General features: G+C 40.0%; 1 protein-coding gene across 1 annotated transcript; it reads right to left on the reverse strand.

Annotated features, from left to right (window-relative positions):
* Positions 1–730: 730 nt before the first annotated feature.
* Positions 731–12,816, reverse strand: RTCA (RNA 3'-terminal phosphate cyclase). Its single transcript, XM_034780163.1, has 11 exons — positions 12,423–12,816; positions 11,910–12,010; positions 9,682–9,825; positions 9,064–9,187; positions 8,376–8,434; positions 6,427–6,568; positions 5,321–5,445; positions 4,143–4,201; positions 3,401–3,495; positions 2,143–2,247; positions 731–1,326 (listed from the first exon to the last, which is right to left on the reverse strand). Exons 1-11 carry the CDS (start codon positions 12,465–12,467, stop codon positions 1,228–1,230), a joined length of 1,098 nt encoding a protein of 365 aa, XP_034636054.1. The 5' UTR covers positions 12,468–12,816; the 3' UTR covers positions 731–1,227.
* Positions 12,817–13,144: the final 328 nt, after the last annotated feature.

The following is a 13,144-nucleotide window of genomic DNA, read 5'->3' on the forward strand; positions in this document are numbered from 1 at the left end:
TCCCAGAAGCAGCAGCATGGCCCCGCTCCAGCTCCTACGCATAGAGGCAGCCAGGGGGCTCCGCTCTGCACGCTGCCCCAAGCGCTGCCCCCATTGGCCGGGAACTGCAGCCAATGGGAGCTGCAGGGGTGGTTCTTGCAGACAGGGCAGCGTGCAGAGTTGCATGGCCGCACCTCTTCATAGGAGCCGGAGAAGGGATATGCCACTGCTTCCAGGAGCCACTTGAGGTAAGCGCCACCCAGAACCTGCACCCCTGAGCCTCTCCCCATGTCCCAACCCCCTGCCCCAGCCCTGATCCCCCTCCTTCCCTCCGAACCCCTCAGTCCCAGCCCAGAGCACCCTCCTACACCCAAAGCTCCTCATCCACAGCCCCACCCCCAGCCAGAGCCCTCCCAATGCTGTGTGTAGCTACACCCCACAGAGAGTGTAGATGCAGCCTCTCTTTCACTGTGGCATATAGTTACACACACCCTACACGTCGCTGCAAGTGTAGACAAAGTTATAAACAAAGTCATAAACAAAGACAGGTTACAGCACAGAAGAGAAGACTTGTAGAGCTGACCCCTTAATGCAAGAAAGATTATGACTTTAAAGCAGAGAGTGTCTACGGTCCTTCCTGGATAACTGAAAAGAAGTTCCAGATGGTGTTTGCAAAAAACTTAACTCACAGCTAATGAATCTACCTCACTTCAACAAACTGCTGAAGAAATCATAAGCAAAAACTATCCAATTAAAGTACATCGAAATTGCTTTATTTTTTCCATATCAATTTCAGCAAAATGACTACAGAAAGAATACTTTAGAGACAAAGGCTGATAGATAAACAGAAATGAACTATTTCGTAACATAAATATGTAAAGGATCCCATATGATAAACCTACATGCTTTAAGGGGAATGATTGTGTCATTTAAGTAACTTTTAAAAGTTGTAATGGTAGTTTATCAACTCTGGTGCACTCAGATGCTTAAAGCTACTCATCTCTAGTTTCAGCTCTCCTGAACACTTGCATTTTATTCCATTTGCTATTTCATCAGTACTCATTTTGCTGTTAACAGCCAAAGGAAGGACAGGAAGTATTCTCAGCATACCACAAAATCACTACATCATCTCTGAATTTAAATCAAACCAATTATTTATGATAAAGTAACTCCTGTTCCCCACTGGGTAGCATGTCAACTGAAATGTAGTGCAATGCATCAGAGGTATGTTTTTTCTTTAAAGAAAAACTACAAGCTTGAGTTTATCAACCCCATTCCTTGGCACTCAATAAAGTAGGCATCTTTAGTGGAATCTTCATCTTCTGATTTTGTCACAGTAAATTTAGCCTGCAATGATGAGGACAAAGTATTAGAAAACTTATAATGTAGTTAGACCAGACCCAGAATACTAGATGTCTAATAATAATATATTTAGTCAAACAGATGTACATGTATATATAATTAATTCCACTGAAAATATTTTTAATTAAGGTTGTGAAAGTATCTAACCAATGCCAAGGAATTTAAAATTGAACTCTAAACACACTGTTCTTTATTTTCAGGGGTGTTTGCTAGTAATTAGTAAGAACTGTGGTGTTCTGACCACCTGTATCCCAACACCAAACTCATTTCACATACACCACAAAAAAGCCATCAGAGGGTGACACTACAAAAGTATACATATCAAGCGCTCATCTACACGGAGATTTAGTGCATGGCAAACCAGGGAGTTAACGTATAGTTCTGGCTGCTAGCAGGGTCCACCCAGTGACTCTGGGCAGGTCTACACTTAAATGGTGCAGCGGCATTGCTGTAACGCTTCAGTGAAGATGCTACCTAGACTGATGGGAGGGCTTCTCCTGTCAGCGTAGGTATTCCACCTCCATGAGAGGCAGTAGCTATGTCGACTGGAGAGGGCTTCCTGTCGACACAGCGCTGTCCACACAGGACGGTAGGTTGGTATAACGACATTGCTCAGGGGCTGTGGATTTTTCACACCCCTGAGCAACGTAGTTGTATCCGTGTAAGTTTGTAGTGTAGACCTGGCCTTAGTGTGCAGCAGACTAGTGTGCTATAGATTCATGCTCTGGCTTGCTACACACTAAGCCTAAGCCACAGGATGAATGCCCACTGATAGTACTCTTCTCCATTCTCTGGACTCACCTTTGTTAGCTGTTCTGCAAAATGTATAGCTGTTTGAGTATGAAGTGTAATTGGTCCACTTTTCACTCTAGATACCCCATTCGCTAATGCCATGAAAATGATCAGCTTAAGAAGAAAAAAAATAATTAGTTTTTAAACCATTACTACAGTTCCATAACACTGATCCATAAAAGAGTCAGAGCAGCACACAAGTGAACTGAAAGCAAGTAGGTTTGCTGTTTCAATGTATATTATACACTGGTAACAGTCATTCCCGAGTTAAGTTTATAATGGTAATGCCGCTGCAATCTTGATTCTAGCCCCCTTGCTAAAATCCACACCAAAAAAATCACATCTGACTTCACATTGATAGGTTACACCTGGGGCTGAACAGGACACTGGAAATGAGGTTTCTGAATGATGACACACTCAAAGAGGTATTCACCACATATGTAGTAGTTTGACTTGAATTAGAAACACCACTCTGACATGTTGATTGTTGCACCCTGGCCTGGCGCTAAATGTGGTGTAGCTGGAGAAAGCTGAAGGATTCTTCATTCCCCAGGTCTCCTGCATGGATCCAGGTAAGCAAAATGGAGAAGAATATTCCCTCAGTATGTTCTCCCTTGCTCTCACTTAGTCACCTCCTGAGGCACTTAGGTCTGCAAGAACAGAGCTGCCTTCTCTAGATCTATTGTGTAGAGGGGATCTAGAGAGAGTAGATATGGCGAGGTGGGGGAAGGGAATTCCCACCCTCTTCCTCTGGATTTATTGAGGTCTGCAGGAAGAGGAAACGTCAAGTGAGTCGTAGGAGGCTAGTTGTCACCCCTCCTTGAGCCTCAGGAGCCTTTCCAGGTGTCATGTGTGTTTCCCCATGGGCTTAAGTGGCTTGTTTAAACTTCCTAAAAAGTCCATTTTGGCTTATCGTGGTGGGTTGCTATTGCTATAATAATCCAGAAGTCACACTGCGAAGTCCCCTCCATGGAGACTTCTAACACTTAAGGGGTGGAAACCGGAAAAGGCTATTTACTAGCCCCTCCCCTATGACTTCAGGGTGACTGGATTTGGGAGACCCCTGAACACCTCCTAAAGTTATGGCTGTAGTGGCTATTTGAATGTAAATCTGTGGCTTGCTGTGGAAATGCAATTTTAACTCTGAAATTCAAGACTTTTTATTTTTTTTTTGCTCTCTTGATGTACATTCAATACACAGTCAAACCCGCTTGCTGCGTGCTTGCTGCCTTAACTTCATCTTAAAGTCAGTGTATGGGATTCTTACCTGGTCTTGCAGATAGTCATCCACTGCTCCCCCATGCCTAAGATTTCCAAGCAGCATCTCTGCAGCTTCAATTCCAACCCTGTCAGAATTCTTACCTAGGGAGAGAGTTCAGGAGGATTAAGAAGCTCCAGAACATTTATAATATTCATTCACTGTAGAATATGGAAAAAAAAAAAACAGGAAACAGAAGGCAGTTAATTACACCTTTATTGCCACACTCTTGGCTCAAATGTTCACTTGTCACTCTCTGAGTACTGTGATCTATCATCCCACTAGTGCATCTGGATAAATATGGTACCTACTCCTCAGCATTGGGAAAAGTCTAGGCCTCCTTAGACTTTGAGAAGCAGCTTTAGCCAAACAAGATATCAATTAAATCAAATTCACTCCTACACCTTTAACATATATACTCTGCTTTATATAGTACAGGACAAATCCTACATCAGATGAACAGGGGTGGAGTGTGTATGTTTTAATAACCCAGAAGTCTTCCCAAATCAGTGATCTCTAACAATCCATTAAAATAAGTGGATAAGTTCACAACTTTGTTGATTGATTCACCATGCTGTGGAAAAAACATGGATGTAAAGACAGTGTATTTTTTTAAACGAAAGTTTAAGATTCTATAAAGCAAAACTAAAATCCGTGAATGTCTGTTGGCCCCTGGTTACTAACAATATAGATTTAATATCCAGTAGGAAACTAAATGCATGAAACATGATATACTTTACACAACTCTCACCTCTTTTACCAAGTGATGATCCAGCAAACAGACAACCTGTTGAAGTTTCTGCAACAATACTAAACAGAAAAATTAAGTAAATTACCAGATAGCAATTAGGCATTTATCTGCAACCACAGCACACTGGGTTATGATATCAAGATAAGAATGGTTGGTATGACCAGTACTTGAGTCCCAAATCAATTCCTGTTAAAGTCAATGGAAACATATACTTTGACTTCTAGGGCTGATCTCACTAACTGGATGGAAAATGAAAAGAAAAAATACACAGGTGGAGGAAGAGGTTCGTTGCTCACTCAGCAGATGGTACTCCTCTGAGTGAGCACCAACTGACAACCCTGACGTAATGCTGGAAGAAGTGTCATGTCAGAAAAGCACAGTCACATGCATAGAAAATACAGAAATTCAGCATGGAAGGTTATATATTTAACCTTTATTTATATATTAAATATATATATTTCTTATATATTAAAAAGCTAGAGAAGCAGACGTAATATCCTCACAGTAAAAAATTACCCACATTGCACATACTGTATATATTTAGGTATAGTTAGTGACCTAACTAGTAACTATATTATGAATGTGTTGTCTTTAAATATGTACGTTAAATGTGGCTTCAATATAGTTTTTTGTATTTCAATTCCTTTAAAAAAGTGATCTGCAAAGGAGATAACATTTGTTCCCTTTTTTGCATCTCTGTGATAGGAAATAGGCCTGCATTTATTCCAAACAAACACACAAAATTTCTCCTGTTTTTAAATGAGAAATACCAGGTCCTGAGTACTCTGTTTTTGCTAGAGAACTCCATGAATGGCTAGAGAACTACTGAGATTATAACATTAAAAAACTAAAAATCCCTCCCTCTCTCAACTGCTCAAGCTTCAGTCAGATGCTTAAAAACAAAGTTTTAGTTTGTTTTTGTTAACATGTATTTAATTCAAACTCCTGACAAATTCTTAGAAGAAGATTTACACACACCAATCTCTCCTGCCAAAGATGAAATAAAAATAGAAATTTCTTGGCTTATTATAAAGTGCCCTAATTACTATTCTTAATAAAAAGGAAAGGGGTATTGCTTTTTTTGTTTACTACCTCTCTCAGTCACAGAAGGATCATTACCATATTCTCAACTATAACACAGTAAAATAAGTAAATAGGAGGTTTGTGTCTTGTCTCACATTATTCCACTTCCAGTTCCAAAGGCTTGATTATCAGGTTCTCGAACAGGCTGAATATTAACGTAGAGATCCCTGATTTCTTTTCTGATGCATCTCACTGCTGCTGATGCCATGTCTTTTGCTAGCTAGCATGGTAAAACAAAAAAGAACCAGGTACAGTAGTTAAAATAAATGTTTGCTCTAACATTTTCCCTATATATTTAACCATATGAATGCATATTTGAATAATGTTATTCCAAGCTATAAGGAGACTAGCTTTTAAAATGAATGTACCTCATTTATTATTGTAAACTACTACAAACTGTAAGATGACATCTAACTTATCCTCCTGCCCCTCAATGTGCAGTTTTCCTACAAAGTTTAGGTAATATTCAGTCCTGGACCAATGACAGGTTTTAAAGCTGTACATAGGAGCTTCAATACCAATAGAAATTCAGGATTTCCCCCCATTCTACAAGATAAGGATTTTATATCTAGCCCTGATAAAGCTTGAGATATCTGATCTTAAAAATCACAACATTTTATGTAGCGGAGAGCTATTTTAGGTCACAGTTACAAGATCTTTGGGATAGAGATTCTAAATACAACAGCGTTTGGAAAGCTCATAGCACATTTTCATAGGTTCTTAAGATTTTAAGGCCAGAAAGGCCATTAGGTTCATTTAGCCTGACCTCCTGTATAATACAGGACAGACAATTTCAACCAGAGATTTCTGCATCAAAGCCATCACTTCTGGTTGAGCTAAAGCCTATCTTTTAGAAAGGTATCCAATCTTGAATCTCTGCCAAGGGCTTTCAAATGGTTACAACAAGGACAATGTTCTCTCCTACCATTTTGGGTGCTACCATAATCTATATAATAATACTTTATTTTGGAATTCTCTAAATTTGTATTTGTTATAATTTTCCTCTCCTTGGAAGGTCTGTACAGTTGGATTCATTGTACTATGGTTGCCTGGGTTTAAGGTGGAGAACTACAGAAAAAAATACCAATAAATTTATATAACTACTTATAAAGATTGCATAAGAGACAAATAATTGTATAATATTTATTTACACTATATAAAATTACATCCCCTTACTTCTAGGAATAATACAGGCACTCACTTTAATGGGCAAGGCTCCAGCAACAAATGCTCTTCCATGTATCTTTGTCACAGTGCCACGTTCAGTTAAGTTTATTGGGCTTAACTGTTTGACTGGTGACATTCGGACTATCACTTCACCACCACCTTGGGGGTAGTAGCCCCTGTTAAAAATGGATATCAGATATGGTTAAATAGAAAGAAAAGGGGTGCATGACATTACAAATTAAGTTATTCCTATAAGCAAGAAAACTAAAAATGGATTTAGCATATTTGTTTGCTAGTATGTGTTCTTATCCTTAACATGCTATTTTAGACAGATCAAGTGGCTTAGAAATTTGTGATGTGTATCATAGAAATGAGTACAAAAAATAAAAACATAGTATTACCCTCAACATGCATAGAATGAACTTAATTAACTGCACAATCTTATTAATAGGGTAGATTGATTAAAATCAGTGATTTTAATCATTATTTAAATCAGCAAGCAGGAAACCTTGATTTAAATCATCAATTTTAATTTTCCTAAAGAAAAGATGATTCTTATTAGTTGATAATCATTAAAACATTATTTTAACATATTTGCAACTAAACATGGCCTTTATATTAAATTTGGTGCTTCTTTTTGCTAACCAGGAGGACACATGTTATCTATTTAAGCATTAAACAGCTTGACTTACATTTATTCAGGTTCTTAATATTTATATTTTTATTATGTCAGAAAATGATGAATCATGCAATTCTTATTTACCAGATGAGGATTATTATTATTATTTTTTTTTACTTGTGATTATTTTGTGTCAAGCTCTATTTGGGTGGAAATTCAAATTAAATTAAAAATGCACAACACACCTTCATTTTTTATTCAATAAAACTACCTTAAACATGGTGGATACATAAACTTCTGATAAATTTTTTTTCTAATAAAACAGGCTTTGCATTTAAAAGTAACTTAATTTATAATGCTTCATTTGTTTAATATGTTGCTAGTGAGTTGAACTGATTGTTTCTTGTCACCATCTCCTGCAAGATTTTAGAACTAGTAGATCTCATCCTTTTACAGCTAGTTTTTTATTCATAGACTGGAAGAAAAAAATAATCTTTCCTGCTTTTTCAGCTCCCAATTGGTTTCTTAATTTTGAAAGAAATAGTCATTGAACTAAACTAGCTGAATAAACTGAAGTGAAGAAAATATTCTCTCTGCACCTGCAGAAGAGGCGCCACAGTTGTCAAAAGCTAATTTAGCACTTTAACAGACTTTGATTCCAGGTGCTTAGCCAGTGCCTTCCACTAGGTCAGTGGTTTGCCTTTCTTTAAAACTTGGTAGCGAGCAAATACCACTTAATATTATGTTTTTGTATTTAATGTAAATAATCTTAATAAGATTATAATAAATTTGGGCTTTATAGGTTGTCAATTTTTTAATTTTAAATAGTTTTTAAACATAAACCTGCATTTAATTTAAATAAAATCTGATTTAAATTAAAAATCCATTTTTTGATCATCAATTTTTATCCACCCTGCTTATTAGCATAGTCCATGTCTTATTCCTCTTTTCTCACACCCTACTGTTTGTTGTTCTCATCTGTTGAGCCATGTCTAAAAACAGGCAGTAAGCTCTTTGGGGTAGAGACTATAAGCAGCTAGAATGGTAAGCACTATATAAGAAATTAAAATAATACTTTGCACTTAAATAACATTGTCATTTAATGTTCTTGAAGCAATTTACAAACATTAATTAAGCCACTCAACAACCATGAGTAGATATATCTTACCCTCTTTTCATAGGTGGGTAAACTGAAGGCCTTCAGCAGGTCTGATACAACTTCCACTGAAGTCAAAAGAAAAACTCCCTTTGTCTTCAGTGGACAAAATGGGGCTGGAAAGCACTCAAACATAAAGGACTCACATTCCACTTAGAGCCTGGCCCCCTGCACAAAGTATTTCAAAAGCCATGACAGTATAACTTACCTCCTTTTTATGTCACAGTCAAAGGTCAAATTGAACTTTTCAATTATTGGTTTAAAGACCTGAGGAGTAAGCATACTTTAAATGTGCAGAACTAGTTTGTGTTTAACATATCCCACCCTATCATTCAATCCACAGAGAGAAATATATATATACACTGGTCTACAGTGAAGATCTCAAAATACACCATAAAAAATATTCAGTGTCATGAAGAATGAATTAGATTGGGATCTCCACATTTTATTCTGCAGACCACTTTGTAAGAGAGATTCTCTTAAGGACCTGCTCCCCTCCTTCCCTATTAATACTTAGCATTTCTAGAACAAAGAGACTTTTAATTCAAATTATCTTTAACAACTAAAAATAAAAAGAGAAATAAACAAGCAGAGGCATAATTCCTTTGTGTTTCAAGGAATTATGTGAGGAATTTGGTGCCCTTTAAACATAGTATGGAAATATTGCACTATTAATATATCAAACACATTATTTTTCACTTGCATATTTTAGCATTTAAATAGAAAGGAGGTTATTCTATTTCATTTCACATTTGAAACAGCAAAAAAAGAAAAAAATTGCTTTGATTACTCTACAGTTACCACTGATGATATAAAGCAGTAATAGGAACATACAGAAGTACACAAGTTACTTTTGCACCTGAAAGATTTAGCAAGTCAAAGAAGCTGATCCCTACCAATACTGTGTAGTCTATCTGTGGAGCCATCTCAGCATTAGTCCCACCTTTTAAACGAAGTTCTGAAGGGGAAGCAGCAAACAGCACACACGGCATTGCTACCTGCATTAGGAGGCACACGCTCCTAAAATGGAATTGGAAAACACTCACAGGTAATGCAGGCATAATCCACTTAAACCAATAAATATCAGTCAGCAAGTGAATTTTCAAGAGCATTCTACATATACATTGGAATATTTCAATCTGAAGATAATCATTAGTGAAATGACATTAGACATTCCTCTAACATACATTACCCTGCCAAAATCCTAACAAGTAACTTTTTGTCATTAATGTTTCTTTACAAGCCTAAAAATAAAGATTTTTCCCTAAGATTTTTGTTTTATCTTTGATCAGTCAAGTTTTGCATACACTCATTTGAGGGGGAAATTAACATAGGTTTCTTGTTTATTTCCCTTGTACATCTACATTACTAATAGCCTGAATTAAGGAGATAGTATCAGTCCTCAGCATGAATTTCCTTGTTTTTTCTCATTTTTGCCATAACCTAAAAACTGCTGAAGAACAGTTAAAACTAGTTATTACATCAGTTAATAGTAGGTATTACAATACACATACCCTGCTGTTTTGGTATCCGCTATGTGGGTTCCACCTTTGATCTTCCCAGGAGTGAAGGTTATTTCTGTTGAACCGATTTCTCCACCATCCAGTTGCCCATCACATAAATCTCGAATCATCTCTAGTCCAGACAGATGTTGAGGCCTTCAAGTCATAATACTATATTAAGACATATATCAGACTGCCTATTCACCCACATTACATTACAGAACTATTACATATTTAGTAATAGTATAACAATTGCAAGCTTCAGCCCAAACCAAAACAGTAAAAATTCAAACTGATTCCCACAGAGTTTCATGGCTGCCGGTAAACCACAGGAACCAGAATTCAGAGTAGCAGCCGTGTTAGTCTGTATCTGCAAAAAGAACAGGAGTACTTGTGGCACCTTAGAGACTGTAGTCCATGAAAGCTTATGCTCTAATAAATTTATTAGTCTCTAAGGTGCCACAAGTACTCCTGTTCTTTTTGAGGAACCAGAATAGCGTTCTGGAATTAGTGGTGATCCTGTTTCTCTTCCACAGGAGCAGGACAGGGTAGAGAGATGGGACTGAGGTGGGGTGCAGCAGGAATCCCCTGCTTTCCCTGCAAGAACTTGTTAAAGATTGAGCCAAAATGCAGTAACCCCATTCCAGTACGCTATATGGAGCCAGAGAGGAGGATTGGAATAGAATCAGGGGCAGTCACTTGACTCAAGCCATCTTAGAGTCAGGTGCACAGCAGGGTGATCAGAGCTCTCCTGCAATATCTGTCCTGATAGCTCCTGCTGTGCAGACATTCACTCTTCTATTTGTGTGGGTCTTCCACAAAGCAAGAGGAGAGAAAAACATTGGAGAAATAAAATAGGAAAACATGGTCAACATTTTTTTTTTTTTTTTTAAGTGTGCAAGGGTACTCAAAGGCAGGACAAGTCAACTTCACCGAAATGATTTTGGTTCATTTTGGTGAAGCTGATTAGTTTCAAATTGACACTGTCAACTTAAATATATAAATAATGTGCGGTGTATACAACTGCTACGGGACCAGTTTCCGTTCACTGTGATTCAAATTAAAATAATGTAATTAGTATAATTAACTCTGTTGGCTTTTATATGCCATAGCCTTGTAACTGTGACATTGTGATTGGAGTAGTATGTCACAAATCAAAGACAGACAGTAGTTAAAGAAGGGAGCAGAAGAGGCCTACAGACAAGAATGTCAATTACTAAATTGAGTTTGATAGGTACACACATGTGACAAATATTTTTGAAGTTTCTACAGTGGAAAGAAAGCATATAGCCTCAGACAATCTTTTAAAACCAAATATGGCCTCTCTTTGTTGTTTCAGGTTCTGTTTCTAAAATTATTGCCAAGTGTCCTAAGCAAAACCTACATAGTACTGACACCAACCACATAAAAAGTCATTAACCATCAGCACCTTAAACAGTCTAGGTAAAAACATTCAGATCTTTGTGCCCTGGTATAGGGAGACTCACTATTTGGGGACATTGTTTATAGACATGTTTGCAGTCTCCCTTGCTAGGGATGGAATATTTTGCTGTATGTTTCAGCAAGACATTTTACAATTTTGATCATATTTGAAATCTCATATTGTCATATTATGTTTTTATAACAAGGTGTAACTGATGGGATCTCTTATAGGAAAGGGAATCAGGCAGCCAGACCCAAGTGGAGGGTAGTGGGACAGAAGCCCTCCTAGGTGAAACAAATTCAAATACTCTTTTGCCATGACAAACTATATAGATGATGCCAAAAGTGTATGCCAGAAGCTAATATATTTACATGAAGCGTGTGAACAGGTTAGGACTTCAGAGTTTCTGGAGTTCAATCTTGGATCCTTTCCTGACACAATAGCCTTTTGCTAAAAATCTCTTACTATTGCGGTAGCACTAGTGTAGCTCCAGTGAATAGAAATACTATTATCTGGTGGCATTTTTATTATTATTGTGCCCTCAAAACCTATAGGTAGGGTTAGGCAATGGGGTGGTAAAAAAATACCCATACCCCAACTTACACTAGCATTGCCACCACTGCTACCTCTGCTGGAGTTGCATTAGTGTCACAGCAACACAGAAGGACTTTGAGCAAAGGGTCAGTGTAGACACAGCCAATGCCAGGTGTGTTGAGTGGGATGCTCTCCTGCCACCCCTCACAACTTTAGGCATGGTTTTTCCTCAACACGTTTTAATGGAAAATCTCCCAGTTCTGGGTCATTGGGGGAAGCTTACCTAAGGCCAGGCTGGCTCCTCCCAGCTCGGATCCTCCGCACTCGCAGGGGAAGCCCCAGCAGGCAGCTCAAGGCCGTGGAGACTCGCAAGATCTGGCCACCCTGCAAGGGGGAAGACAATTGGTCAGCTGCACCACGGAGCACAGGGCAGGGACGGCTGGGCCAGGGGTCTACCTCCACCCCACTCCTCCAAGCCGGGCTAACCACCACCCCTTTCCCATCAGGGCCCTAAACCCAATCCTTTATCCACCTCCATCCCCAGCCAGGGACGGGGGCCAAGCCAGGATCCACCCCAGCACACACTGAATCCCCAAGGCGCAGCCCGGCTGTTTCCGGGAGTCCGCTAGGACCACCCCCCACAGCCCGGAGCCCAGCCGGCCATTCATGCACTCTCTACCCTCCTTCTGCGGGAGCCAGGCCGAGCCAGGCTCGCCCCGGGGCCCCCGGCAGCCTAGCTCTGGGCTGTTCCAGCAGGAAGGCCGGGCCGATCCACGGGCCCGGTCCTTGTACTCACCCCCTCCATGACCCCGCCATCTATCTCCACCCTGTCCCCGTCCATGGGCAACAGGCAGCCGCGGCGCCTCCCCGGGTAAGAGCGGCCGAGACAATGGAGAGTTGGTTGGGCTCTGCAGACAGCGAGGCCCCGGCGGAACAGGCTCCCAGGGCCGGGCACAGTGCAGGGAGGAGCTGGAGCCGGTAACACGTGGCTGGGGAGAGTCAGGACGCAGCAGCCGGGCTCTGAGCTAGCGGCGGAGGCTGCAGCCAGCGCTGAAATGCCACTGGCTGCCTGGCAGCTGCAGAGTGAGCGGGGCCCCCTCCCGACTGCGGCTTCTAGGGGGCGACTTAGCTGTGAGGAGCAGCTCGGAGAGCCGATAGACCCGGCCCGACTCTCCCTCACTGTGGGAAGGGAGCGCGTTCAGGCCGTTGTGGTGCTACACCGGTCCGGAGAGAAGTTTGGGGGGTGAGGAAAAGTGCCTAGATCTCGGCCCCCTCTGAAGTCAGTGAGAACTGAGAGCACTTCCCTTTGTTTACATTTCCGGTTTATCAGCATGTTTTGACTGTGCTTCCTTATTGACTTATTCCATCATACTCCAAGGTGTATTCCTAGATGTGTGAAGAATGTAGAGCAGCAGAGAATAAGATCAGCCAGGCCTGAGGTCCCAAAAACTCATAATAAAGAAGTCGGGCTTCTAACAGCCTAAAACAGCTGTTTACTATAACTGTCTGGAAGCTGGC

This window comes from Trachemys scripta, chromosome 8, assembly GCF_013100865.1.
Source record: "Trachemys scripta elegans isolate TJP31775 chromosome 8, CAS_Tse_1.0, whole genome shotgun sequence".
NCBI lineage: Eukaryota > Metazoa > Chordata > Testudines > Emydidae > Trachemys > Trachemys scripta.

What these genes read in the sequence shown, in the direction of transcription:
- RTCA (XM_034780163.1), bottom strand. Translation starts at nt 12,467, where the DNA reads ATGGACGGGGACAGGGTGGAGATAGATGGCGGGGTCATGGAGGGG. An exon ending in AGGAGCCAGCCTGGCCTTAG is followed by an intron (nt 9,826 to 11,909) that starts GTAAGCTTCCCC and finishes TATGACTTGAAG; the next exon opens with GCCTCAACATCTGTCTGGAC. An exon ending in CTGGAGCCTTGCCCATTAAA is followed by an intron (nt 5,446 to 6,426) that starts GTGAGTGCCTGT and finishes TTACCATGCTAG; the next exon opens with CTAGCAAAAGACATGGCATC.